Source organism: Besnoitia besnoiti, chromosome IX, assembly GCF_002563875.1.
Source record: "Besnoitia besnoiti strain Bb-Ger1 chromosome IX, whole genome shotgun sequence".
NCBI classification, from domain to species: domain Eukaryota; phylum Apicomplexa; class Conoidasida; order Eucoccidiorida; family Sarcocystidae; genus Besnoitia; species Besnoitia besnoiti.
Genome location: NC_042364.1, coordinates 941619 through 968823, shown reverse-complemented (window position 1 = coordinate 968823; position 27205 = coordinate 941619). Strand labels below are relative to the sequence as shown.

Genomic DNA, 27205 nt, shown 5'->3' with positions numbered 1-27205 from the left:
GAAAAGACACGAGAACGCGGATTACCTTTGAGAAAGAGGAAAATCTGGCGACAACTGTTTGGCTTCTAAAGCCCGGGCTCGCATGTACGAAGCAACCGGCCACGTGCACGGGAACCGCCCAAGCACCCCAGTGGGAACACGCATGAATAAAGACAGAAACGCGTGTGAGAGTATTTACATACCGAACAGAAAGACTCAAGTCTTTTTCGGACCCTGTCTTGTTCTGTGTTGCCACGTCGCGCTAGGACGTGGACGAAGACACCGGAAAAGAATCTGAATGGCATGCGGTGCATGCGTGTGCAGCACAGACGCCTGTCAAAGCTTTCAGCTACGGACCACGTTTGTTGGCGTCGAGCACACAGACCATTCAGCGTCAACTGAATGAGCTCGGGGCATGCTGAGAGCCTGACTGACCGCCGAAAAATCCAGACTCATCCGGTAGAACATCCTCAGGCAGACGACCATCATACAGGATTCAGCCTGTCGCATCACTTCCCCTGCTTACACGAGAACGACGGCATGTTGCAGCATGATAGCGACCCCGAATATTGGTTTATAACCAGACTTCCGGATGTATCACGTCGGAAGCAGGCTGGAAGGTTTCTTCCTGACGCGTGCCCTCAGGGATCGACAGGTCCACGCTTCTGGGTCTCCACGGAAAAGCCTGAGGGAGTCTAGGCGATATACTATTTGGTCTCCTTAATATACTTCACTGTTCTTAAAAGTAGAGAGTGCATCCCATGGATGCTTTGGAGGTGGAGGCACGCAGAGGCGCTTGATGCCTCGGGTAGCACCGAACTCAGGATGGCGAATCCAGAGTGCCTGGCCCCCCGTGTGCAGAGGCGAGTCCGTGACATGCACAACAGTGATTCGGGTTTGCTCCTCCATGAGTGCAAATCCATTTTCCAACTCTCCCCTCTCCCGTGTGGAGCTCCGGCAGCGGAGCCGACTCCACTCTGCACTTTAAACAGCGAGTTTGGAGGCCCTCTGGATGGCAGACTCCTTGCAGCGCAGAGGTTCCTGTCCACACGGAGAGTCAGTACAAGTGAAGAGTTGAAGGGCGTACGAAATCATCCCGTGTCTTTCTATCTGCGTTTTTATCGTTTCACCTTGTCTCGCTCGTCACCGCGATGAGCGATTCACGGTAAGGGAAACACATTTCCGAAGACTTCAATACTAGGTCATGCTGGGGCCTGAGTGGAGTTCCTTAACACGAGACGTGAGCATGTGCTTGTAGAAGTTTCGCGTATATAGGTGCTGGCACTGTGGAGTGCAGAGAACTTTGGATGGCGAAACGCCGTGGTTCGTGACGAATATTCTGCAAACGGGTCTGTACAATGAAGAGCAGAACTGAGGGATGAAATTGAGAGTAAATAGACCGGCGAAGAGTAAAATACGTACGACTGGAGGTAACAAAGGTAAAGGATCGGCGGGACGTGAATAGCCGCCTACGGGAACGCCGCGCCGCGTCATAGCGCTTTGACGACCAGCCCGCTAACTGCATCACCAATACACTGCCACACTGGCAACAGTGTTGGATGACTCGTGAGGTAGAGTATGTCTGACGACCCAGAATTCGATACATATCCATGAAGCCTCTTCAGGGACACGATCTGATTCGAGAGAGACGGTCTACGACCACGGGCGAGCGAGTTACGCCCGCGTACTACGTCGACTTCAGCACATCTGTGCTGATGCGAGGGAATCTCCATGGATTTTCGTAACTTGCCGTGTTTTTCAGGCCCTCGCCCTCTTTTGGGCGAGTGTCAGGGCACCGAGCGACGGCGGGAAATGCTTAAGGGATGGCTTCCCAGTCTGAGTGGGGCGCCATTCCACTATCCAACCCGCTGATGGTGTTACAAGGGCCGCGCAGCACCCGCGCCATCGCAACGACATGGCGATGATTTTTTCTTAGGTCAACCGAGAAGCCTATCCTGCTGCTACCGCTGAGAAGTCAGGACAATGGTGGGAGGGAGCCATCCCAAAACGTTGCCCGAGTCCGTACGAAAAGTCAGCGCACGCTGAAGTCTACGTGCCATGGGCAGCTCAGCTGCCCAACTCGGCATGGTGAATAGTGCACGGAATAGCTATGGAAGTCAATGGGAATTTTACGTCTTCACCCTCTTCTCCGGTGGGAAGCATGCGTTTTCAGTATCCACACCGATGAGAAACGAAATATTTTTCCACTACAATGCATGCAACATACTGGTAGCCGCGCAGTCAGCCGCCGCCAGCCTTCCAAGCGCCACGCGGGCGGTTCGAAATACCTACGTCTCGATGCTGGTCGTCGATAACGTATTCGTGCGGATTGCTTTTTCACTTTGGTATTGCACCGGATTGTTTTCAGTCACCATTCGATGTTTTCTGTGTGACCTCATGCAGTCGGCGGGTGCCTTCTTCAGGGCGCGTGATGCGAGTTCCCGTTGCAGACGGATTGCGTGACTCGTGTGCGCATCCCGCTTCCGAGAAGACATTAGGATCGAACAGAAGCCGCAACCACGATCTCATATGTTCGAGTTCTCATCGGTGTCAGCACAGCCTTCTGGTCTCGGTCTACCCCAGTCCATTTGCTTTTTTCTTAGCTTCGACTTCAGCCTCCAACATGATGGACAACACTAGCGAACCGTTTGCAAGGTTGGTGGAGGTTGGCGTTAAGCCCTCCAAAGGAGACGAGGACATTGACATCGATTCAGATGACGGCTTGTCCTCGGAAAGCGCAGCGCAGGAGGCGTGTGAACCGCCACTTAGACCCCGGCGACGGAGTACAGTTCTTGGTCCGGAGACCTCTGGATGTTACCTCATTTTCAATGACCAGCAGGTGATCACGCTCACCCGATTTTCTGTTCGAGTTCTCAGACGGCAGCCTGACGGTTGATATAGCATCAGTTTTTCCCAGTTCATTTTCTACGTCAGCTCCACAGAGCGGCTCGACTTGTAACAGCTTTGTCTCGTGTGCTTCTGCAACTCTCGGATTCGAACTCCATGCATCTGTTCTGGTGCAGAAGAATGCCGTTTTCCCAGAGTTTAGCGTCCTCATCAGTGGCATCTGTCCGTCTTCTGTTACTTTCTGGTGCAGAAAAGGTGGACTGGCCAGTGGAGTCCCGGTGCCGTCGACGACGCAGTGTTTTTCATGCGACCGAAAGTGAAGGTTCCGCAGTTCAAATACACGAAGAAAGAAATCATCGTCCTCAAGAGCGATAATATTTTGATGCGAGATGTAAGATACTGTCAGATCTGTGCTGATAGCAATGGTGGCATTGCCTTCCTGCCGCGTCACTCTAAAACGAAGCGTGTGTGCGATCGAACACGGAGCGGGATAGTGACTGTTTTTACCGCGCAACAGAACTTCATGATGCTGGCTGGTTTTTCTGCCTCTTCGGCGGAGGGCTCTGTTCGCTCTTCTAACGATGACTTTAGTTAATGCTGGCTGAAAACTATTCGAGAAGGATGGGGGCACACAGGAAACGTTTTCTAAAGGTAGCGCGCCAGTCGACATCGGCATCATGCAGATATGTAATTTTTGGGCGGAGGTACAGGGTCAAGGTGCAACTGAATACTGCGTTCCAGGGGTTGTTGCTGTTGCTTATGGGAAAATGTGGCCGCACTGACATATTTGTATGCTGTAAATTCAGGAACGCAAAGACTTCTTGCAGGGTCTCTGTCTTTTTGTTAAGCTGGCGAAGGAGTTCCAGGGGGACTTCTTGGTGATCTCAAAGGCTGACTTGGATGACAGGAAGGTTGTCCTGCTTGGCTTGAATGAACAGCATGAGGTAAGCGGCAGTTAACTTGCGCAACGCACAGCCTTCTGCCTGTGTAGGTCAACGGGACATGCACGAAGGCTCACGGATATCAGCACGTTAATCGGCTGATCTAAGGTGCGGTGTTTAAGCGCAGCCATATAATGCAGTGACTCAGAGTAGGGAGACCGCACTGGCGCACTAGCGGTTAGAAAGAGAGTATGCCTCTCTACTCTGCTGCACGCGGCCGACATATGCCTGCTCAGCTGTGATTTCAGCGAGTGTAATCGTGTACTGAGCATCGCGTTGTTTCCGGTACGTTGGTTTCCTCACCCGTGTTGCCGGTACATGGCATTTGTCTTTACGAAAGCGTGGCTGGGTGTTGGGGCGGTTGCGCTTGCGTCTAGATTCAACATTTTGACAGTGAGGACGTGTTCTACTCGGCGAACAACCTAGCCGCGGTCGCGGTTGCGCCGACTGCCTCGATCGCCTTCAAGGCTAAAACTATGGAAGTGCCGATTTTTGTCGGCCTTGCTCAGCAAGAAGGCGGCTTCGCTGTGAGCTTCGATACACGCCAGGGCAAGAAGTGATTTTTATTCTCCTAACGTGGCATATAGGGAAGAGGTTTCCTGATCTCGAGCAAGCAGTTTCCTGGGGAGTTTGTTCAGGCCTCCAGTCCGCGCCTTTCACACGTCGGGCGCGCTGCTGACGTCGACGGTGCAGGCGTTTCTAATCGCTTGGAGCCTGGTTTTAACAAGGCATTTGTTTCTAGAATGGTCACTCTCATGCATGTGGGGCGGTCGTTGTACCGTTCAACTTGTGTGTCCCTCGACGCGATCTCCCATGTGTCCCTGGGAGCCCCAATGCCGTGCTCCCAGCTTCTTGTAAAGGTTTGCGTTTTGAAAGATGATGAACCCGTCAAGTGCTCCACACAACATTCGAAAAAACGACAGAGCAGCCACAGCACCGTGTAGAGGGATACAGTTTCGGTGTAGACTTCTCCTGGTATGTACCCCAGAAATAGCCATTAATAACGGCCGTGTCGGGAAACCACTCTGGGCAACAAGGTAACCGGACGATTCGTGCACTCCGTTACTGCGGTTTATCAACCAGAGAACGATGGAGATATCGCCCCCCCCCCCCGCCGCTCCTCTCCTCCTCCACTGGTTCTGTACTGCTGCGTTAGTATGATGTACGCGCACGTGTGTAATCTGGCTGGCGCTGGGTGTCCTGGTGTAGCTGTCTCCTCTTGTAGCTGTCTTGACAGGGATTCATGAGTCAAATCACTCCTTATGGGCTTGCCGCTCACGCACTTCCGCACTAACAGCATCTTCATCAATAGTATTCGTCTTCTAGGACGGCTGCGTACGCTTAGACTGGAACATGGGTTCATATTACGTTTCAAAAACGACGTATTCCACGCCACAGCAGCAGCCTGCTTGTCTCACTAACGCCTTCCCTATACCTAAGGCCTCAACTAAGGCCGTCGTACGCAGGTCAATTCGCGAGCGCCACGACAGCAGTAGGACGGACGGCTCTACACCGGTAAGGCGAAATAGCGGTTGTTCGCCTGAATCGTACCACTGAATGCAAGGACATCGGCAATGCCGGTCGCGTAGGTGACATACGCTCGTGGACACGAGGGAACACAAAATGCGTGTGGAGAATTAGGAAAACTGAGAGTCCGTGGGGTTGAGAACTGTGGAATTGTGACTCTTCAATTGTCTTGTGGTTTCCATCGAAGTATTCCATACCTTGTCAATCATTCTAGAGCCACAACACTTGGCGGCACTGTGATCTCCTGTAACTGCATGCAAATTCCAGAACCGCCCATTAGATGAATACTGTGCTTGAAGGTTTGTTCGCGAGGGTTTTCCGATTTTCAACGTGTTGAGTGCGCTTGCTAGTTGCTTCGCAGAAATCGGACTTTCGATTGCGTTTTACTCCGCTCAGGCGTAGGCTCATTTCTGCAGGATTTTCCGTACTTTACGGGGTATGACGTGTCTCTCTACATTCGCCCAACTGGGGGCGACGATGCCCAGTGTCTCTTCCGCGTGCAACCTCTCGAAGACAGTCGGTTTGAACACTCTCTGTTCATATGGCCTCGCCAAACTGCGGCCAGCCGTCACAACCAATCCTTGCTCTTCATGGCGGTCCGCGTGGCCTGCGGCATCGTCTGAAGAAAAGCCGAGTGACGCGAGCAGTTTGGCGGTGTGGCAGACATTGCCGAGGGCGTGCCCGTCGAGAGAGTCGCCGCTATCTTCTGAAGCACATCACGTAAATTGCGGGATGTCGCATTCTCTGAAAACTAGCGCAGCCAGCCGCAACTCTTTGTACTCGTCAGCGGCGCAGGGGCGCCCGTCATGCAGCGGATGGCTGTCTAGTGGAGAGAGGGACGCGGCGTCCGTTGGCGGATCTGAAAGATCACATGGAAGCAGAAGACAGCCGGTTGTGTCAGATGCTATGGAGCCGCCCGCGGCTCCGCCTGCTCGCGCTCAGGCCGATGCCCTGACTTCGGAAGATTCCCGTTCGACTCGCCCTGTAGCTGCAGCCCGTGCGGAGGACCTCAGAGGCCCACACGGCTGTCTTACCCCCTGGATTCGGTTGTCTCCACCGCTGCTTGCTGGGCACAAGCATTCGGAGTCGGTGCTACAGCAATTCTATAACCGCTTACCCGTGAGGAAAAGATTTCTCAAAGCCATCCGCAAAGGTGAGCGCGACTCCAACTCTCTTAAATCGGACCATGGGAAACAAGCGCCCACTTTGGCCGCCACTTTCGCAGGAAGTGCCTCGAAGACCCGCCCACGGCGGAAGTGTTGCTTGTTTGCGTGGCGGGTATGGTCACTGTGGACTCGTTCTTTTCCGTCGAGCACTTGGGTACAGCTGTGGTTTTCATGGGGGCCGTATCCTTCATGTTGTATTGCATTTCATTCACTGCCATGTAACACCTCCTGTTGGATGAACAGAGAGATACGTGGCGCCATTGCAGTGATGCTTTCGGAAAGTCTTCACAGTCGCTACGGCGGAATGGAGCAGCAGCCGTAGACCTCGGTATGTGTTATCTGCAGGCACCCTGATCTGGGACAAGGGCCAAGTGAAGATTCCGCCGATTGCAATGCAGGGCTACGGCTTGCCAAACAAGCTGGTTTTACCGCATCAGCAGGAATTCAACAACAAACTGCCCAAGTTCAAAGGGAAGATTAACCATCTGAAGGCGCCCCGCATTTGGTTTCAGGATTAGTGCGTACTCTTTTGTATTGCGTACGTACGTGAAGGCATACACAGCCACTGCTGTGCTTCGCTTCCTTCACCTTATTTTTTCAGACTTTCCTGGTTTATGGGTTCTTTGGGGGGGAAAACCACAATAACTGTTTTGGTCTTTTGAATCAAAAGGTCTAACCCGAGAGAGAGCTGGCTTTCGCGCAGAGGGTGTGCGAGCCCCGCTCGCATTAAGGTGACGTCACTGGCACCTTCGCGGCAGCTTGACCAGGAAGGGCTTGAGTCACGCCGACGGAGCCATTCACTGGTTCATTACTTCCCGCGAGTGAGAGGGTCGCAAACTTTTTCATCGTAGTGAATAATGTCTGCCACAGGTGAAGTATACTGCTGGTTCAGAAGACAGTGTACGCTGGCATTTTGCATATGGCAATTCAATTCACATGTAGAGTGCAGGCAGAGCTAGATGCCATAGTTCCGTCGTGATGTCCGCACAGAACATTCAGGCGTATGATGCTGCTTTCCGCAGCGCGCATGCGTCAATAGGCGTGTTTTCGAGTTGCAAACAGGAGTTTCTCTAAAAACTGGACTTCACAAGGCGGCTCTCGGAGCTGAGGTTGACGGGTGAGTGGAGTGCCCTGACATTAGTTAGGACACAACTTCCGGTTGCGCCAGTCGCACAGAGGGGACGGCCGTCGCTAAGAGCGGTGACAGTCTTCGCAGTGACACGAGTAAGGGCTTATCGTACTCCCAGAGAAAATTCCACGGAAATGTGTACTTGCCGAGAGGCCAATTCGCAACGGATGAGGTCTAAGCTGCTGTTTATGTCAAGGTACAAAAGAAACACCACAGAGCCCGATGGCGAGCTGATTTGTAGTCAGGGCCGCCAGGGGCTGGTGTGTTCCTATGTCAATTCTTTCTCTGTCTCTGTTCATAAATTTGCTTTATCCTCCAATAAGTGAGGTTATCGACTAAATACGTAAGGCTCGGTCACGAGCTATTACCATTTATTGACATTCCCGTTAGTAGCGGCGGCATCGTTTCGGAGACTCACGGTGACGGCAGTGCGGCAGAGAACAGTGGAGACTGAGCTTATTTGTTTGGCTTCCTAGGTTCCTTGCATAGGACTAAAAGCGACTGGAACGACAAAAACTCAGGTGCCCCTCGCACCTCAGTCGGTGCCTGAGTTCTTTTCGTCCCAACAGGTGTGCGGACGGCGGTTGATGGCGCTGCGCGATGTGGCGTTGTGCCGCGGGCATAATGGTAGAGGCTGCATGGCCCGAAAGTCGTCTGTTAGCAGAAAAACAACGAATCATTAAATAGCTATTCAGAGAAAAAAAAAGTTTACATCGCGATCCGAATAGAAATGCCGCCCTACCGGGAGGATCCTGAATGAAGTAATTGCTGTGTGTTAAATGAGCCGCCTGTGGGAATCGAACCCACGACCTTTTGATTACGAATCAAATGCACTACCAACTATGCTAAGGCGGCTACGCACAGCTGGTTAACAGCGGCCCATGTTGTGTAGCGCCGCAGCATCCCCTGTAATACAGCAGTGTTCCCGGTTGGTTACAACAGAGGATGTGTTTACAGCTGATGATGCCTCTCAGGGGGCTCTTCATCTTTCAGTCGAGGGAGTCTGTTCAGCCGAACGCCACCATGTCTTGTTGGGGGAGAGCAAATCTGTTTCCCATGAGTAATGTGTTTGTTGGTAGCCGCTCGCAGGGCCGAGGTTACAGACTGCGGCGTTACGTCCCTGCGCCACGTACACCGCAATTTGCTGCGGAGGAACTCAGAGTTCATCTGGCAGTACTCCTCTGAGAAGTGGGTGCTTTCTTCTTCGTCGTGTTTCGAGGTATTCTGGCAGACGCTCTGGGGAAGGCCCAGAGTTGGTCTCCTCACTCTATAAGACTATTCGCGAGAGGACGACGCGGCTTGCAACTGTGTGGCGAAGTTGCTCCATTTGAAGCAGCTTGCAGTCTCGACGGTATTGACGCCGGAAAAAACCCTGGGGAGGGACCAGTATTTCCCGCGCGGATGATGACAAGTTTGCGTACGTACGCACTGCGGACCTCACGACGCACCCGACGTGGCGCAGCACCGAGGGAGGCACGAGAACGTAGAATAGGCTGGCTGGTAAGAGAGTATGTTGGGTTCGAGGATAAGCTGCAGGATGGCTGTCGACTTAAGTCAACTTGCAGAAGACGATGGCCAACAGCGGACAAGACAGCTCCACTCCAGCGAATGCAAGAGACAGTATGTCTCTTCCTCCGGTGATCCTTCACCCAACCTAGGCAATGAATTGACGTAAATATACCATGTCAATGCTCCGATGTGATGGTGACTGGAAGGCGGTTTTTTAAAGGTACGCTTTTCCACCAGCTGACTAACCGGTATCAGTTTTAAAAAGTGGACTACGGGAATGAGGGCACGCCTTGCATGCCAGCACTTCCCTGGAGATACGACGCGGAAACGACTTTCGCTCTATCATTTGGCCACGTGAAGAGGTTAGGGCAGTGTGCGGCATTCCCCCCGCGATCGTCGACCGTATAATGGAATTGTAGGTGCTATTCTAGTTGTGATGTGGCAAGGGCAATCTACGGTGTCCAATGAACGCCATTCATACAGTGAGAACGTTGATACCATGCGAACACACACTCTGAAGCGCGTTATACGGCATAGGTGTTTTGCTCGGGCTTGGCAGCCTAACTGATGACGGAGCCCACCGATGGCGAACTAGCCCCTTGCGCGGCTGTCAGGCTCCTCTGAGTTCCCACGTCACAAATACTCTTGTTTCAAGATGGCCACTGATGTTTCAATCATACCTCCAAGGTGGAAGTCTGTTGTGCGGTCGGCCGCACGACTACACCCGCTCCTCCAGTGACGCAGGGATATGGTATCAACAGAGCGGTCCTGCCACCTCGCGTGAATTGTACGACTCGATCTGGATCATATGGGCTAGCAAACCGCCTGAGGAGCGAGAGGTGGACCTTAGTGTCCCCGTATATCATCAACGCAAACGTATCCAGCTGTCGGCGCTTTGACTTACTTCTCCGCTTCACATGCGCAACCTCAGTGTAGCTGTACGCCCACACACCCATTCGTCCTCCGGCATATCCGTAGTTGCCCGTGGATCCGCATATACATGTTTACCTTCCTTCCCTTAATGTCAGAGACTTCCAACGGCTCCTGCAGGAGGCCTGATTTCGGTAGTGCATTGAATCTTTTTGCTGTGTTTTCACAAACCCCAAAGCAGTGCCCTGCGGCCATGAGAACACCTTCGGTAGAGCAGGTACTCTTTGAATACAAAATCGGACGCCTCGTCTTATGTCGCCATACATCAAAGACACGTGGCGATTGATGAGAGGCCCACATAAATTGTGATTCTTCAATAGTAATTAGGTTACGGAGGAGACCCAGCTCGGTTTTGTGCAGTGTGAACGGTGATTACACGCGTCAGTTGCATGCGCATGTTACGTTGACAGTTTACGGGGAAGACTTTTTCCGTAGATGTCGACTCGATGCATGTCTCTCGACAGTAAGCTGCACTGTTTCTTCCCTCTGCGTTCCCACTATTCCTTCCGTGCTTCCTAATTTTCGCTCGCTTTTTGCCAGAAAATGCCACAGCATTCTGCTTGAACTCTCCAACTTTTCCCATTTTTCGTTTGCCTCGGGGCCGCTGGCAGCTCCAGTGATCGCATGCGCAGTTGTCTGGATTCAACCCCAGGTCCTTCTTCACTACGCGTGGGAGGCTTTGAACTGGGAAGCTTTTCAGTGCAGCCTTAATGCTGCTTTCCTCTTGTTGACATTGGAATGGAGGGCCCGCGCTCCGTTTGAGGCGGATAGGCGGAAATTATGGGTCACTGTCTTCGGATGGCGTCTCCTCATTTCCTTTGCTGCCTTCCTTGAACCCGAAGCCCTGTTTCTTTCCGATACGCCGATACTGAAAATGCATTCTCGCGCCAGCCACGGCAAGCGCCGGGGGTGTATCGACACTGAGGACGGCAGCGTTTTATGTTCTTTTGACACCGTAGGAGATGCGTCACTGTCCTCCCCTGTTACAGACGTAAATTCCTCCGTTTCATCTGGGTCTCTCGCCACACACTTCGACCCTCGGAAACGGTATCAAGACCCTTCAGAGCCGCCTCCCACATCTCCAAATGCCTTCCATCCTCTTCGCCCATCGCGAGTCGGCAATCGGAAGCTCTCCCCGCCACCCCACTACACTCGGCCTGCTCGTTTCGCGTCCTCGTCTTCATCGACGCCTACTCAGTCCTCGTCGTCTGAGGCTTTACCCCTGTCTGGATTGTCTCATTCCCGTCCGTCAGCGCCTTCGTCTTCATTCTCGACTCCTCGTCACGCCCCACCCGCTGGGGCATCTCCCTCGTCGGCGGCTTTTCCCGCTTCTTCGAATGCGTCAAGCAGAACTGGCGAACTGCGGAAATACCGCTTTGCAGAGAGCCGGTATTACGTCTCGGAGCAAGAGCTTGAGGGCTTGAAGCCTGACTGGCTGCGGCGCAGAAAGGAGGAGGCGGAGCGCTTCCGCTTCGAGGCGCCTCCGCCGAAGGAGGGGGAGCGGCCGGCTCGCGGGAAGAATGGATCCACCCAGCGCGGAAAACGGGAAGGGTACACCCACGAATTGAGAAACTGCTGCTTCCTTTGTTTTGAAGAAGATCACTCTGGAACGGCGTGCAATAACAAGCACGTTTTCTGTCGACTCTGCGCGGGGTACGGTCACCCGGAAGACTCGTGTCCGCTTCTCCTTGTGGAGCGCAGTCTCCGAGGCGAGCTCTGTTTTTTCCTCGACGACGCCCAGACTGAAGACGCCGCTGCGGCGCCTGCCAGCGGCAGCTCGTCAGACGCTGATTTGCCCGGCCCTCGATCGACGCACTCCAGCCACAGCGCGACTTCGCGCGCTTCGTCTGCGCCAGCGGGCGACTCCCGAGACAGTCGGGGAATTCGGTGTATGTCCTGCGGAGTGCGGGGCCACGCGGTGTGCACAGATCCTCCCCTCACGGTTCTTCAGATCTTCTGCTGCCGCTGTGGGCTCTACGGCCACTCCCGCAGCGACTGCCCCGGGGTGTTCGATAGTTCCTCGCGCCGCAGTGACTTCCGCGCTCCGCCGCGCTTTGGCCACGCACCTGGAAGCCGGCATCCGTCTGCAGCTTCGCCGCACGCGAACAGGGGCCGCTTCGCGGCGGGCGCCGGCGCGTCTCCGCACAGGGCGCCGTTCCCGCCCAAGGGCCGCGGCGAGCCTGCGGCGCGTGAGCGAGACAGAGATCTCATGAAGCACGCGAGGAAAAGCATCCAGAAACACGAGGGAAAACTCAAGCTGCATGGCGGCAGCGGCGCCTGGCACGAGAAGAAAAAGAAAAAGAAGCACCGAGGAGAAGGCGCGAAGTTTCACAACAACGCAGACTTTCCTCGCAGTCGCAAGCCGGCGGAGCCCGACTTCGAGAGAAGTTGGAAGAAACGAGGGCGAGACGACATCGAGACAAGTGGGAAATGGAACAGAAAACGCCGAGGAGGCGGAATCTGACGCCACGCGTCTCCAGAATGCGATCGTCGACGCGGCTGAGTCGACATGTCGGGGTCGATAGGTGCTTTAGAACTCCGGAAGCTGCAGGCACAAATGAAGCCTGAGAGCAAGAACGCAGCTACGACGAGGAGAGAACTGGCCACACAGAACGAAGCACGCGCGGGAGCTTTATTCGTCTCAGTGAGTCGCCGCCTGGCATTGTTTGTCTGGCTCTTCCTGCAGAGACGCTGAAGCAGCGATCCTGCCTTGCGATTCGACAGGGCCTTTCGCTCGGCTGGCGCTAGCCCCAACTGTATACAACTGCAGCGGCTTGTTGTCCTTTCTGGCCGCGTGTGTGGGTTGTATGTTCTTCTACATTTGATGCGGAAATTTGGGAGTTTCGGTTTTCTGCGTCATTTTGCTAGCGATAAGGATTCCTCAAACTAAGGGGAAAACTTTCAGAGAAGCTTGAAGCTACCACTGTCTGGAACTGCCCGCCACCCGCTTGCAGCCCCTCTGCAGCGCCCGGCTCGTTTCCAGGCGAGCGTTGCTTCTCTCTGTCGCTCGCGGATCGTCAGTAATTCTCTCACATGCACGCGGAACTGCCTACGAAGTGGCCAGGAAACTCGAGAGCTGCACTTGTTTTCAGCGTTTAGAGAAACCCCAATGCATGGAGAAGGGGGGGGGGGGGGGGGGATATGCTTCCGCACGCAGGTCACTTCTCGCAACGTGCATATCGCTCTGCGGTCGGCTCCTCTGTACGCTCTCTGCGCCAGTGCTGTCGCAGCAAGCGAATCCCTGGCAGGACCAGAAGTCCACGACAGGAGGCTGTTTCACGCCTTCAGGGACAAGTATGCGACTTGCACGATGACAATCGAAATGGAGAGCGTTCACTTTGCTGTTGTCTGGACCGAAAGGGGAGCCTGGGTTTGCTGCGTTGCGTCAGAGGCACGTCCCGCGGTGCCTCGCCGCTGCCCCAGACAGCCAGCCTACCACCACGCCAAGGCACTGTGAGATGCGGTCACAAAATCGCGTTCTTTCCACTTTCACCCAGGTGGGGGCCGCCTAATCCAGCCCTTTTGGTTCGGATTCCGACCCGGCAATGAGCTTCGATACAAGCGTGTAGATCCAATGCGTGCAGCTACATGTGCGCCCTCTGTGCGATGACTTCAAACCGTAGACGCACTTCTGTACATGATAACAAAACGAGTCACGTGCGTCTGGCTGTGGAAGGAACGGAAAGACGGAAACAAGCCCCTGGTCGCATCGCGCTGTCTTCGTCTCGACTCATACAGGCACGACCAGATCGTTCTCGAAACTCTCTCCCAGACTCCGAAGCAACGAACTTTCTAAACCTCTTCGCACTCATACAAATAGTTGGATGCCCCACCAGGGCTGCGCATGCGGCTTCGCACGCAAGCAGGCTAACCGTATACGCACAATGCACTGTACGTTATATATATATATATATATATACATATATTGCACGCGCAGTCGAGGCATCAATCGAAGCATCACGAAATGCTCTACAGAAAGTTCTGAGGCCCAAGGAACAGGCACCTGCGGGGACTTCACTAGCGTGAAACTCGTCTCCGAGGACGTGCATGCGCGTACACGCACATACACACAAAATATACACACATATATACATACTCATATATACATACATACATATTTATATGTATATATATGCCAAGATATACATATGTTTGCATGCGTCTATCCCAAGCCGAAGAAGTCATCCAGGTCTCGCTCGACTTCAGACATCGCATTCGCTTCCAGTTCGCATAAGGCCTGCGAAACTTCCTCAAACGACGGCCGCTCGGAAGGCTCGAAGGCGAGGAGGCGAGCCATCAGCCAGCGCAGGGCCGGAGGGAAGTCTGACGGGATGCGCAGACTCAGAGTGCCCGCAGCCACTCGTGTGAAGACGTAGCCCGCCGAAAACCCTGAAGCAGAATCACACCCAAGCCAGAAACCACGCGCTAAAAAGAAGGCGACGAAAGAAAGAAAACGACTCCCCAAGCACCACACACGAGCTCTGGGTGGCGAACGAGACCCGCAGAAACGAAAGCGAGTTCAAATACACAAACACAAATTGTCTATCAACAAATATAAATATATATAAACACACACATATGCGATCTAAGCCCTATGTAGGTATGTATATATATATATATATATATATATATATATATGGACTTGCTTGACACACCGCTCGCAGCGCCTGTTAGTTCACATAAGCGAGTCATGCCATCGTATCCACCTCCCCCCCCCGTCCCCCCCCCCCTTGATCGACATGCCGAGTCGATCCGCGATTTCGGAGAAGACTGCCGCACCTTCGTAGGCCAGTTTTCCGGTCAAGGCCTCCCAGAAGGCCACTCCGTAGGACCAGACGTCAGAGGCGGGGTAGAACCCGTCGCCGCGCAGAACTGAGGAAAGAAAAGAAGTCGAAACAGCGGCAGTCAGCAGGCAGCTACGAAGAATGCACAGAAGCGCCTTTCTCCGACCTCGACACTCTGAACGAGCAGCTGCGGCAGCAACGAGAGAGCGAATGCTGCGGCGCCACGGCAGAGTCCGTCCGATGAAAAAGATATGGATGCACGATAACAGGCGAGATAAAGGAGAGAATGCAAAAACTGAACCAAGAACAAAGATGAGACAAGCTCGGACGAACCAACTAGACGACAAATGGCCCAGAAAGCAAAAGCGGCGTCGAAGCGCGAAAGAAACGACAGGCAGCAGGTCAAAAGCACACGAGCCGGGAAGGCGGAGATGGGTAAACGTGTGGACTACGCAACATACGTCAATACCTCCGCGCCTGGGACCGACGTAAGTCCACCTCGACTCTTTTCTCCGCTGCATACCTTCCGGCGCCGCATAGAATACGTTTCCAAAGAGAGCCAAAACTGACGGGCTGTCGTTCGCCACGAACGCCGTCGCCACACCAAAGTCCGCAACCTAAAGAAAGCCGCCGCATGCCAACTCGAATACACAAATTCATCCTGAAAAATACCTACACCGAGGCGGGCACAGAGTGAACAAGTTAGCAGTCTATCGACCTGCATACGAACCAAAAGATGACTACGCCATGCCGCACCCTATCTGCAGGAACGCAGGCAACGCACGAGTCAGACGCAGTCACCGGCGTCGCACGCGAAGCAACACCTGCGGAAGAATAGAGATGATATATACACACATATATATGTATATATATAAGCATATCTGTTTAAGCAGAAATGCATATACACAATTACAGATAACTACACCTATATAGATAGACTCTACATTATACATGTACATGAATGCCTAACAGAGTGTTCCGGAGGCGCATGCCGCCTGGTTGGGGGGCTTGCCTTGGCTGTGTCTCCGTCGAGGAGGATGTTGCTGAGTTTGAGGTCTCTGTGAAGGATGTGGCGGGAGTGGACGTGAGCCATGCCTTTGGCGACGTCGCGGAAGATGTGGACGAGCTTCGGTCTCGATAGCGTTTTCCACGGCTTCCGCCCGCCTCGGCGCTCGTTGTCTGGCGGGTAGACGAATGCGTCGAGACTGCCCAGGTTGCAGAACTCGAGAATGAGCGCTTCCTCGCCCGCGCGGAGGTGGCAGCGGCCGAACAGCGTGATGATGTTGGGGTGGGGTTGGAGAGAGGCAAGGATATCCGCCTCGTAGTCGCGGTGCTTCAGAGGCTGCGGGCAGTAGCGGAAGTAGTCGAGCTTGGGGAAGATCCGGCGCGGGCCTCCTTCCGAGCGGGCGCTTGCGGACGCAACCCCGCAGCCCCCCGCCGGGGGCACCTGCCCCTGGCGGCCGCCGCGCGCTGACGCCTCGCCTCCCCGGCCTCCGCCCGCGACCACCGGCCCCGCCGCCTGGTGGCAACCGCCGCTCTCCTCGCCGCTGTCGAGTTCGCTTGAGAACGGCGCCGCCCGTGAAGAGAATGGGGTGGCATCGCCTTCGGCCAAGCGACGCGCGTAGCTCGAGTGCGGCCGCGGCAACGTTTCAGAAGACGACGCTTTCTCCTCCAAGCCTGGGGACAAGCGCCGGGCCTCGGACCGCGCGGAGGATGAACAGAGCGACGCGCAGGACACAGCGAGTCCTGCAGTCTCTGAGACGCCGGCGGCCCTCTCGTCGAGACGCGCGGAAGTCAGGGGAGAAGGAGAAGATGAAGGCGAAGATGTCACACGCGAAGTCTCCGCCGACATCGACACCTCCTCTTTCTGCGTGAGAAGCGCCGAGCCGCAAGCCGACGCCGCCCCTTCTGAGCCGTCCACTTCCTGAGCAGCCTCAGGCGAAAGGGGAGGAGAAGGCGGAGACGCGGGGAACCGCGACGGGGACGGAGAGAGGAAGAAGTCCTTCTCTTGACTCGCGCTCGCTAACGGGTGCTTCGAAGACCTCAAGGCTGGCAGCGCGCCCCGAAATCCCTCGCTGCTCACGTTAGGCCCCGACGGTGCGCTGCGCCGTGGAGAGAACGAGGCAGGCTGCCTGGACTGACTGCAGTCGTCTGAAACCTCCGTCGCAGCAGAGTCACCCGACACCCGCGAGACGCTACTCGCCTCCAGAGCAACGCGACGCTGTCCGGCCGGCCTCCAGCGACCGCGCGATCTCTCTGTCGCGCGCGCACCGCCATCGCCTGCGTCGTGGCCTCTGGTCACCTTGTTCTCGTCGTTGGAGTGCCCTCCGCCCACATGCCTAGCGCCTGAGGCTGCAGCTTCTTCCGCTCGCATCGCCGGCTCAGTGTCTGCGAGAGAGCCTTCGTCGCCCAGTGGCTCTCCGTCGAGGTGGGGACCCGCTGCTGAGGCTGTCGCCTCGTCGACGGCCCATGACTTCCGCCGCGCTTCCCCCTCGCCGCCGCCTGGCTCGAGTGCGCGATCACCCGTCCCAGAGGGCTCACTCCTAGCCGACAGCACTGCAGGCGACGGCGTCTCCCCGACGGCCGGCAGCAGGGCTCCAAACAGCCGCATGTCCCCTCGAGAGTCCGCAGGCGGCGCCAGATGCGCCGGCAGGAGGTCGCCCTCAGGGAGGCCTCGAAAGGGTGCTTCTGCGGCGCAAGTCGCATCCGTAGGACGCGAGCAGGCGACGCACACAGACGAGAACGGAGGGCGTTTCGCCTTCTCCCTGAACTTTCGCTTTCCCAGATGGTGTGATGCGTCCTCCAATTCCTCTCGTCTCTCATTCGCGCCGCCGGCGCCCTCCGCAGAGGTCCCCGACAGCCGCCTCGCCAGAGGTGCCTCTCCGGACGACTTCCCTGGGCTCCGCGGGCCCTCGCCGCCGGAGGCCCGGTCGAGCGCGTCCTCGTGGTCGGCCGCCTCGCTCCAAGAGGACGGCGTGTATTTGAAAATTTTGCAGGCGACGTCGATGCCTCGGTACCGCGCCTTGTGAACCGTGGCGTATCCGCCGCCGCCGGTGCGCCGTCCCACGCGGACTTCGGTCGCGGGGATGAGACGCAAGCACTCCTCCGCAGACGAGAAGGCCGGGGGCGAGGTGAGCGGCGCGGCGGAGGCGGCGGGCCTCGCGCCCGCCGCGAGCTTCCTCCCGGCGAGCGTCGGGCGACGCAGGTGACGCCTGTTCAGCGGAGTGAGCGGGTCGAGGTGATCCGAGCAGGACCAGAGGTACCTGAAGACGGTGAGGAGGAACTTCTGGACGTAGCGGTCGCGAATGCCCGCCTCGCGCAGCTTCTCGCGAGTGAGCGTGGGGATGTCTGCGCCGTAAAAATGGTTCAGCTTCGCGACCGAGGCCTCGCGCGTGAGCCCGACCATGCGCAGAAACTGGCAAAAGGTGTTGGTGCTCCACTTGGTGCTGTCGGAGGCCCGCAGGTGCGGCCCATGCGGCCCCGGGCCAAAGTGCAGATCGTGGACGCCCGGCCGCTTGCAGGCCCCGCCGCGGCTGATGCCCTCGCAGAGGACCGTCTCAGTCACCGCCGGGTTCTCCTGAGTGGTGAACTCCGGGAAGGTCGAGCCGCGACGCAGACGCCGCTTGCGCCGTTCCAACTCCTCGGCCGAGAGGCAGTGCGAGGCCGGCGACGGGCCCCAGGCGCTGCTCGACGCCGACGCCGCGAAGCCTGTTTTCTCGTCGTCCGCCGCCTCGTCCTCCGACCGAACCTCTGCGGCCTTCTTGGCCGCGGCCGAAGCCGCGTACGGAATGCAAGTCGACGGCCGCCGGCGCTGCCGCACGAACGCCGCCGAGGGTGAAGGCGCCTCGCCGTCCTCTTCGCGGCTTCTTTCCTCAATCAAGAACAAATTCGTCGAGGCGCTGACGCTCCCACGCGACGACCGCAAGGACCAGGGTGAATTCGACGCCGACGCCGTCTTTGACTCAGAAACGGGGTCAAGAGTCCCGCAAAAAAGAGTCCCCAGCTGGCGTGCCCGGCCGCCCATCCTGTCGGCTTCCCGCCTCGAAGCTGTCTCTGTTTCTTGCTTCGCATCGCCTTCAAAGGCCCTCCTGGCTACGCCCTCCTCTTGGCCTCGCGCCGACCCGTGGCGGCTCTCGTCGCCGCTCTCCGTCGCCCCGCCCCAAGCTCCCTTCTTTTCCACACGCGGGCTTCGATCGCCTCGCTCGCCTCCGCCGCACGGTCGCGCAGGGCCGGTGGGCGTCGGGAAGAGGTTCCCAGACTCCCGCGCCTGCGACGGAGACGGCGAGAGCCGCGGCGAGAGCAGGTCCAGGGGCCCCGAGCTCTCCCGGCTGTCTGTCTCTTCCTCCAGCGCTTCCAGGTCGTCGTCGCCGTGAGAGAGCAGAAGGGACGACGAAGAGAAGTCGTGGGACGGCTCCAGGTGGCCCTGGGTCCCGTCGCCCGTCTTCCTTTCGTCTCTCGCGCCCTGCGCGCGGCTGTTCGCGTGGCTTTGCGTGCTCGCTGTCGAAGACACAAGTAGCGACGCGTCCCTCGAAAGCGGCGAGCAAGGCGAAGCGGACACGGGCGACAGCGACGGCGAGCGCGCGGACGGCGACTCGTGCACGGCGAGGCTTGCCCCGCTGGCGCACCCTTCCTCTTCTTCGAAGGACGACGTACTCGGCTCCCTGGCGACGCCCCCCATTGCCTCGACTTCTGCCGCAGCCTGGGCCGCCGCAGCCGCGAGAGCGACGGAGAGAGACTGCCTAGAGACTCGTTTCGGGCTCGACTTGACTTGCGGCGCTGCCAGGCTCGCGTTCCGATCTGCCATCGCCGCCAGGCTCGGCTCGGCCATCGGTTCCTCTTCGCCCGATGCCGCCGTCGTCTGCAGGGAGACGACGGAGTTCACTTCGGGGCGCTCGACTTCGAAGTCGTCGGCTGCATTCTGGCTCCCCGTGTTGTCTATCGAGGCAGAGCACGGCTTGGAAGGAAAGGCCGGCGCCGCCGTGCTGCTTCGCACAAAGTGGAGAGCGGGTCGGCCCTCAGGGCCAACACCCCGCCGTGGCTTCTCCGCCGAGCGGTCACTACATGAGGAGTGGTCTGAGGCCGCTGCGTAGAGCGGGTCTTCGTCGGACGGGGCCTCGGAATTCGTCACGGTGATGGTGAAGGCTGTCGCGCTGTGGATCGTCTTATGCTTGAGCTTCCCGCGCCGAATTTGCGACACAACTCGGTCCGTCGGAGTCTCCTCGTCCGCGAAACGCGCGCGGTAGCAGTTCATGCCCTTCTGTTTGGGCGCCTCCGCCGCGGAAGCCGCGGAGCCCGTCGCAGGGGACGCCCCCGACGAAGCAGGCGACGACGCAGCCGTCACCTCCGCAGCTCGTCCTGCCTTGCGGCTGCCCTCGGCCTCGTCCGCCTGCCGCGCAGGCCCGCCCTCGCCTCCTTCTCTGTCTGACGCAGCTTCGTGCGCCAGAGGCCCCGCGGCCGCGGATGCCGCCGATGGCGGGTGTGGCGCCGCGCGGGCGCCTTCGCCGCTCTGCAGGCCCTCCTGGGCGCCCTGTGTCGTAGAGGCGGGCCGCGTCTTCACTTTGTTCACTCCAGCAACCGTTGAGCTGCGCTTCGCATTTCGCCTGCCCCATGTGGTCCTGTCGCCGATGGCTGCCGAGGACGCACACGCGACGAACTCGCCCGGCTTGGCCTTCTTCTCCCAGCCGCGGCTCGTCTCTTGCGGCCGGTGGGGGCCCCGCAGGTCCAAGTCCTCGTCGGTGTCGACGGGTCGCGGCCGCACAGGGACGATGAATGAGTTGTGGTCGCTGGCGACGGAGACCGCTGCCACGTCGTTCAGCTCGCGGTAGCCGAACTCAGTCGCGTACTCGTGGTAGCAGACATACCAGCCCAGCACCGTGTCGTTAACCCACTGCGCCTCGAGGAGACAGCGCTCGTCGTTCACAATCATGCCCCAGCCATGGCGCTTGTTGCGCTTCGTCTCTCCGAAGTAGTAGTACGTCGCCTGCGGCGGCCCGCCGCGTGCCCCAGGGGGAGACAGGCCCGACGGCGCGCCAGCAGCCGCCGCGCCGCCGCAGCTCTTCGAGGGCAAATTGCAGCTGCCTGTGCGAGCCCGACGGGCCCGCACGCCTCCCTCGGCGCCACCCCGCAGGCCTGCGTAAGCGTCTCTCGCGTGCTGCGCAGGGGTGAACCCCGCGCCCTCGGGGCTGGAGGCCCCCGAGAGCGCCGCGCCGTCGCCGGTTTTGGCGCCAGAACCCGCAGGCGCGCTAGACGCGGAGACAAGCGGGACGAGCGGCGGCGTCACCGTGCCGCCTTCGGAGGACCTGGAGCTCGCGTAGAGGCAGGCGGGGGGGTCAAAGGAGACAGGCTCGGTTGGGGGAGACGAAGAAGGGACAGGCGACGGACACGAGGACGAAGACGACTTCCCCACCGACAGCGGTGGAGACGAGTAAGACGAAGCAATGTGCAAAGAAGAGCATGAAGGAAGACGGTGAGTGGCTTTGGGGCCGCCATCTTCCTGTTCACTCCCTCGGCGATCCAGCTTCTTGCTGCCCCCGAGCTGAAACGCCCCCGAACGGAGTGAAGTCATCCAGGAAGACGCCCCTGCAGGCCCGCTCGCCTGCGAGGCAGCGCAGCGCTCTCCCGCCCCACCTCGTCCTCTAGCTCGAGTCCCTTCTCGCCGCGCGCCGCCGGGGGGGCCGGCACTCCGCCCGGCGGCCTCCCGGGCCCCGCCGGCGCCGGCCGCGGAGAGAGACCCGACGCGCCTCAAGCTCTCGTGCTGTCCCCGTGCCACCCGGAGTCCGCCAAGGGCGCCGGGATCCTCGCAACTTGTGAAGGCAGAGGAAGCGCCCGCAGGGACAGCCTGGTGTTGCGACGAAGCGATCCCCGCCGGAGACCTCATTTCCTTCGACTCCGAGGATTCCGGCAACGACTGGAACGAGGCAGAGGGCCCGCGCCGGAGTACACAGTCTCCGCCGCGCGCATACGAGAGCGCCCCCGTGACTGTGCCCTGCAGCAGGAAGGGGTTCTTGGGGTCGACCGCCACCTCGATGTTCACTCCGCCAGTGTCGCGGACAGTCAGCGGCTTCACGACGATCTCTGAGAGCAACGCCGACGTCAGCGACACGCTGCCTTGGCTCTGCAGCGGCGTGAGTCCGTTTCCCACGGCGGAGCCGCAGGCCTGGCCTGCAGAGAGGGCGTCCGCCGGGCGGGACACCATCGCTGCGAGAGTCCGCGAAGAGCGCCGAGACGGGAACGCCGAGCCGAAGGAGAGCGACGAAGGGAGGAAGGACGCGAACGACGAGGGCGCCTTGGAGCTTTCCGCGTCTCTGGAGGCCTGCGCCATCGCCCCGAGAGGATACGCGCAGGCGAACCCACACGGCGCACGCGCCGCGCCCGCTGCGCCGAGGAGACCGGGTGCGGGGCTGGTGCTCCGCGCGCGAGCGGGGCCGGCTCCCCCCCTCCACCGACCGGCAATGCGGCGTTGCTCAGCGAAGGGAAGAAGGAGGCGCGCTCGCAGCCTGGCCAGCCAAAAAGCCGCTCGGACGGCGTGCAGAAGTCGCGCGAATGCCGCGCAGAAGACGCCTGGCTGGTCGTCGACGAAGACACCGAGGAAGTCGACCGGTCCGAATGCATGCGGTCCGCGTCCGGCCGCGCAGCCGCCAACGCCGTCGCGCCGCCCCCAGAGGAGGGCACGCAGCCTGACGAAGTCGAGGAAACTGAAGAGAAAGAAAAGGACGAGCGTGGGGGAGTCCTGTTTGCAGAGGCTGCCGTCCGCGAGAAGGAAGAGAACAAACGCGACAGGAACGACTTGCTCTCAGACGCCGGCCGCGAAGGCTCTGTCTTGAGGCGGCGGGACGCGCGCTTGACGAGAGGCGCCGGAACGAGCAACTGCGAAGAGGAAGAAAGCGTTTGCTGAATGGGTGGGATCACTGCAGAGTCGGTCTGCTTGCCATCGCCACGATCCAGCGCGGACGCCGGCACTGACGCTATAGGCGAAAAAGAGGACGAACACGAGGCAGACGACGCGGTGGCGGTGTAGAAGGATCGCGAGGAGTCGCGGGGGGAGCCGTCAAACCCGGCCCCCCTTCGCTCTACATCTTCAAACTCCGCCGAGGCATCGAAAGACTCCGACGCCCCCCTCGCATGCATGACTTCCTCCTTCTTCACGGACGGTTTGCCGGCGAGGAGACAGGAGTTCCGCGAAAAGGAGGAGTGCGCCGAGCGAAAAAACTGCGCCATGCCTACCCTCTGAGGCTCTCCCCGCTCATCCTTCGCTTCTCCCGCTCGCTCCGCCTCAGCTTTCTCCTCGGCTCGCCTGCCAGCGGTCGGCGCGGACGCCCGGCGATACGGGCCTCCACGCCGCGGCGACAGCGAGGTGTCTACGTTGCTGCGTCTGCATGTGTCGCGGCCTGCGCGTCCTCTCCGAGCGCCCGAGGCGCTTTCTGACTCCTGCGGCTCTTTCTCCTCTTCTGCGGACTGCTGTGCACTCGCTGCGGGCGTCGCAGGGACGCGGTCTCCTTCCGCCGCCGGCTCCGGGCGCAGCGCCTCGCGTCCGGTCTCGCTTTCGACCGGAGACGAGCCGCTCCGCGGCCGCCCTGGCCTGCAGCTCCAGGGGAAGCGCGAGGGGCGCACGTCGGGCGCCGCGGAGAAGAAAAGCGCCGAGAAGGAGGCGACTCGCGAGGGGGGTGGCGCGGACGACGGCGCCGTCGCACGCGAAGACGAAGAGAAGGAAGACGACCACGAAAACACCCCGCTCCGCGCGCAGCGGGCGGACGCGCCCGCGGCTGGGCGATCCCCAAAGGCCGAAGCGGGCGCAGACGCGAGGGCCCCTGCGGACCCCGCGGCGGCAGCGCACTCGCAGGCCGGCGGGCTAACAGCCAACGCCGACGATCCTGCAGAGTACGCTTCTGCGCGGGACACGTCCGGCGGCTCAGGCGAGCCCACCGCCTGCTGTAACGCCTCCTCGCCCATCGGTCCCGGCGAAGACGCAGACGATCCAGGACAGACGTGGAGGGCTCAAAATACAGACACGCCCCAGGAGACACCGAGACGTCGAATCACTCAAGCGCCAGGCGGCCCCCACGCCGGAGGCGAAGCGAACAACCACGGCCGCGAGAGAGAGAGAGATGACGCAGAAGAGGGAGTCGAGCCGCAGCAGCCGAAACGAGGGACGGTCTAACCACGAATGTGCGCGCGCAAAACGAAGCACGGAATGCGTCGTTGCTCCCCAACTGCTGCATCGGCGCCTGCGCCCTCGTGGCTCCACACACTAAAGACGGGGGGGGGGGGGGACCAGTCGACTCTAGAAGACGAAGCGCGCTGAGACAGAAGACGCTGAAGGACATCAACACGCTTCTGCCGACAGAACTCACCGACACAACTTCAGAGGGAGGAACTCCCGCGGACTGCATTGCTGTGAGGACTCTCGCGTGGCAGTCGAAGGCGCCCGCGCGTCAAAATAGCGGAGAATGAACTGCAGGCAGCGCGGCGTCTTTTCTGACCGCCCACTGAGCGCAAATGCGGACGGACCGGCTCTCTCGACGTAGCTTCTCTCGATTCCTTAAACACGAAAGGGCGACTCGACAACGGAAATAAAGGCAACGACCGCTCGAAAAATGAGCAGCGAGCTCGACAGAGGCCCGCGGGAAGGGAGCAGAGAGGGAGCGGAAGGAAAGACTCACTCCCGACTAGAAGGAAAACGCAACTCCCAAGGAGATTCTGCAGGCGCTGGCGCGCGCGCAGAGGGACACGTACATTCATATGATCCAGAAGTGCGAGTTGGGCGCGGAGACGAAACAGCTGAGACAAAACAGCGACAGACAGACTCATCGGCTGCGCCGCTCTGCATTGGGGACGCAAGGGGGACAGAACGACGGGGGACCTGCTGATAAATAAAGAAATGCCGGGGAATTTGAGAGGGTCATAGTTACAGCTATTTATCCAGGGTGCATGCAACTGCGGTCAAGCGAAGAGGGACGAGAAGCAGCCCAGATGTCTCCGCAGAGGCCGAGGCGCGGGGGAGGCGACGAAGAGGCGAAACTCTAGAGAGACGACTAGATCCCCGATGAGCGCGCACACTCGCGAAACAGAATTCTGTTTCTTGAGCGTTTTCGCGGCTCTTCCCCAGTGTGAGACTTGGCGCACACCGCAAGGTTGAAATGACGCTGCGTCCGTGCGATTCGAAAAAACGCAGTCTCGCCTGTCTTTTTCTGGGTCGCGACTGGTTCGTGGGCGCGAGAAGAAATGTCGTTGTTGCTGTTTGTCTGGCTGAACCGACCACAACGCCTTCATCCTTTCATCATCGCGCACACACGCCCTTCAAGGAAGGCAGGGCATAGGATCTGCTGTCGGTTTTCCAGATGTTGGCGGCTCCGAGTGAGAGTTGGATCCTGACGCAAGGACCAGCAGCGCCGGTCGCCATTATGATCTCCGAAGAAAGACACAGGGACGCAACCGTCGGGTGGAATCCGGCGCCACGCGCCCTCGCCTTTCTCACTGTTCTCCCTCCTCCTCTCCTCGCCCGTCTCCTCCTCTCTTCCTCTCGGAACACAGGGCCTCTCCTGCTTCCTGATCTAACGAAGGCAGGCTCCCTGTCGCCGCTGAGATTCACGCGCTGCGAGACTTGGCCAGCCGCAGCTCGAGCCCCTCGGGAACACAGGCAGCGGAACTGAAGAATTCGGAGTGTATAGAAAGCGGCAACGCAGGGCGGAGAAGGAAAAGGCTTACGCGGAGAGAAACGGAGAAAGCAGGCGTGCTGGAAGATGAGACAGCCGCCGTACAGGCTCACGAGGGTATCGGACGTGCACAAGCGAAGCTCTCAGGCGGGATACGGACTGGAATGGAAAAAATGAGCCGAACAGACACAAGAAGAGCTCTGGGTGGAGCGCTGGGCGGGTAACAGAAAGAGGAACATCCAGAGAATTCCTCGAAAAGGGGAGCGAAGGTCAAACGTAGACAAAGCCGCTCAGACGAGCCGGGGAACTCGACTTTTCGGTGAGAGGAGCGGGAGTGCCCGTCGCGGAAAGAGACAATGTGGGCACTACAGAAACACCAGAAAAACTTCAAACAGCGGAAATCGGCGTAAGATAAACGAATTCCAAGTTTCCCTTCCACGCGGAGGAGCCGCTTAGGGTTGTCGCGGTAGAGGAACCACAAGCCAAAAGGCGAGAACGGACGGCAAAACGAAGAACCTCAAGGCAAACGAAACGCGAGTCGAGCCGGACGGAAAACCCGCTTATCCCCGAAGTTTTCATTCTCTAAATAACGATATCAAACAGGGGTTACGTACAGCCGATGGAAGAAGCGAAACAGCGTTATCTAATGGTGAGGAGCCAAAACGACGAAAAGGTTCGGCGTGAGAAAAGGAGCCCGCCTTCTCTTACCTGCCTCGAACCCCACGAGTCTGCTGCGGTAGCTATCGGCGGAATGAGGGAGAGAGCCGGTTGATGCAGAAGTCGTTTTTCGTCGGCTTTTACAGCAGACACTCGAAATTGAGCGCGGGATTCTGAGTACGTACAGGCATTCGCAGAGGGAAACTGCCATCTTTTCGCCTTTAATGGCAGCGGGTGCGAGGTCCGCGAGGACAAGACACACTCGAAGGCAGGGATTCCGATGCGCGCGAAGGCCAATGCGAAAAACACTTGAGCCGCTTTGCGTGATTCGGGTGCCCTTCCTCCCATAGGGTCAGATTTTTTTTGCTTCCAGCCCTGCAGTGCACTTCCTTTCGGAGCGCCAGAGAATCCACTAGACGGACCGCACACTCGTCGGAGCATGCGGCGCAGGGACTACGAGGATAAAAGATACTCCATGGCGTCAACTGTAGTTCTGTTGTTTTCTCCAGCGTCCGTCGCCATAGCCCGTGTGCTCGCGCCGCCTCAGGTGCATTCACCTGAGACTGCTGTCCTTTATCGACGGACAGGAGAGACAGGCGTGAAGACAGCTGCCGCTCTCACAGGCAAACAGCAAGACCAAGAGCCAACGATACTCTACGACGCTGAGCAGCAGCAGCAGCAGCCGTACATGCAGGCATCGGGTTTGAGACAGTATGGCTTCACGAGTCTGGCTGCGGATCATGCGTACAACGTGACAGCAACTCAAGGGGCGATTTAAACTCACTGTGTGGTCGCGCGCTCGCTGCGTACTCTCACGTCGTGAGCACAGCAAACCTAAGAATCCCTCACACTCAGGCGCTCAGGCAGATGGAGCCGAGAGGGTAATCAAATCTGTGTTGTCTTTCGAGGCCTCGTGCCTTGGGTACCTGTTTGTGAGTTCGGTGACCACGAGCGTGGACTCGCGCCGCGTGGAGCAAAACTCGACTTAGAGGTTGCAGGCGCGTCTAATGGCAGTTACAAAAGGCAGGCCAAAAAACGCTAGAAACACAACATCTGTGGACTCAGGCGTGTGTCTGGCAACATT

The 27205-nt window shown here is 58.4% G+C and overlaps 5 protein-coding genes and 1 non-coding gene across 6 annotated transcripts; 4 read left to right on the top strand and 2 right to left on the bottom strand.

The window, feature by feature from the left end:
* Positions 1-2602: 2602 nt before the first annotated feature.
* BESB_013100 (uncharacterized protein) lies at positions 2603-4327 on the top strand (the record flags this gene model as incomplete). The annotated part of the gene is made up of 4 exons (XM_029360040.1): positions 2603-2818; positions 3077-3217; positions 3633-3770; positions 4145-4327. 4 exons carry the CDS (start codon positions 2603-2605, stop codon positions 4325-4327), a joined length of 678 nt encoding a protein of 225 aa, XP_029216707.1.
* Positions 4328-6200: 1873 nt separating this feature from the next.
* BESB_013090 (uncharacterized protein) lies at positions 6201-6978 on the top strand (the record flags this gene model as incomplete). The annotated part of the gene is made up of 2 exons (XM_029360039.1): positions 6201-6447; positions 6806-6978. The coding sequence occupies 2 exons, from the start codon at positions 6201-6203 to the stop codon at positions 6976-6978; spliced, it is 420 nt and encodes a 139-aa protein (XP_029216706.1).
* A 1393-nt stretch (positions 6979-8371) lies between these two features.
* Positions 8372-8444, bottom strand: BESB_015520. The gene has a single exon. It is a non-coding gene; the product is annotated as a tRNA-Thr (tRNA).
* Positions 8445-10902: 2458 nt separating this feature from the next.
* BESB_013080 (uncharacterized protein) lies at positions 10903-12492 on the top strand (the record flags this gene model as incomplete). Its single annotated transcript, XM_029360038.1, has 1 exon — positions 10903-12492. The coding sequence occupies one exon, from the start codon at positions 10903-10905 to the stop codon at positions 12490-12492; it is 1590 nt and encodes a 529-aa protein (XP_029216705.1).
* A 1698-nt stretch (positions 12493-14190) lies between these two features.
* Positions 14191-23761, bottom strand: BESB_013070 (uncharacterized protein; the record flags this gene model as incomplete). Its single annotated transcript, XM_029360037.1, has 5 exons — positions 14191-14417; positions 14808-14900; positions 15336-15429; positions 15783-22506; positions 22599-23761. The coding sequence occupies 5 exons, from the start codon at positions 23759-23761 to the stop codon at positions 14191-14193; spliced, it is 8301 nt and encodes a 2766-aa protein (XP_029216704.1).
* A 2799-nt stretch (positions 23762-26560) lies between these two features.
* BESB_013060 (uncharacterized protein) lies at positions 26561-26899 on the top strand (the record flags this gene model as incomplete). Its single annotated transcript, XM_029360036.1, has 1 exon — positions 26561-26899. One exon carries the CDS (start codon positions 26561-26563, stop codon positions 26897-26899), a length of 339 nt encoding a protein of 112 aa, XP_029216703.1.
* Positions 26900-27205: the final 306 nt, after the last annotated feature.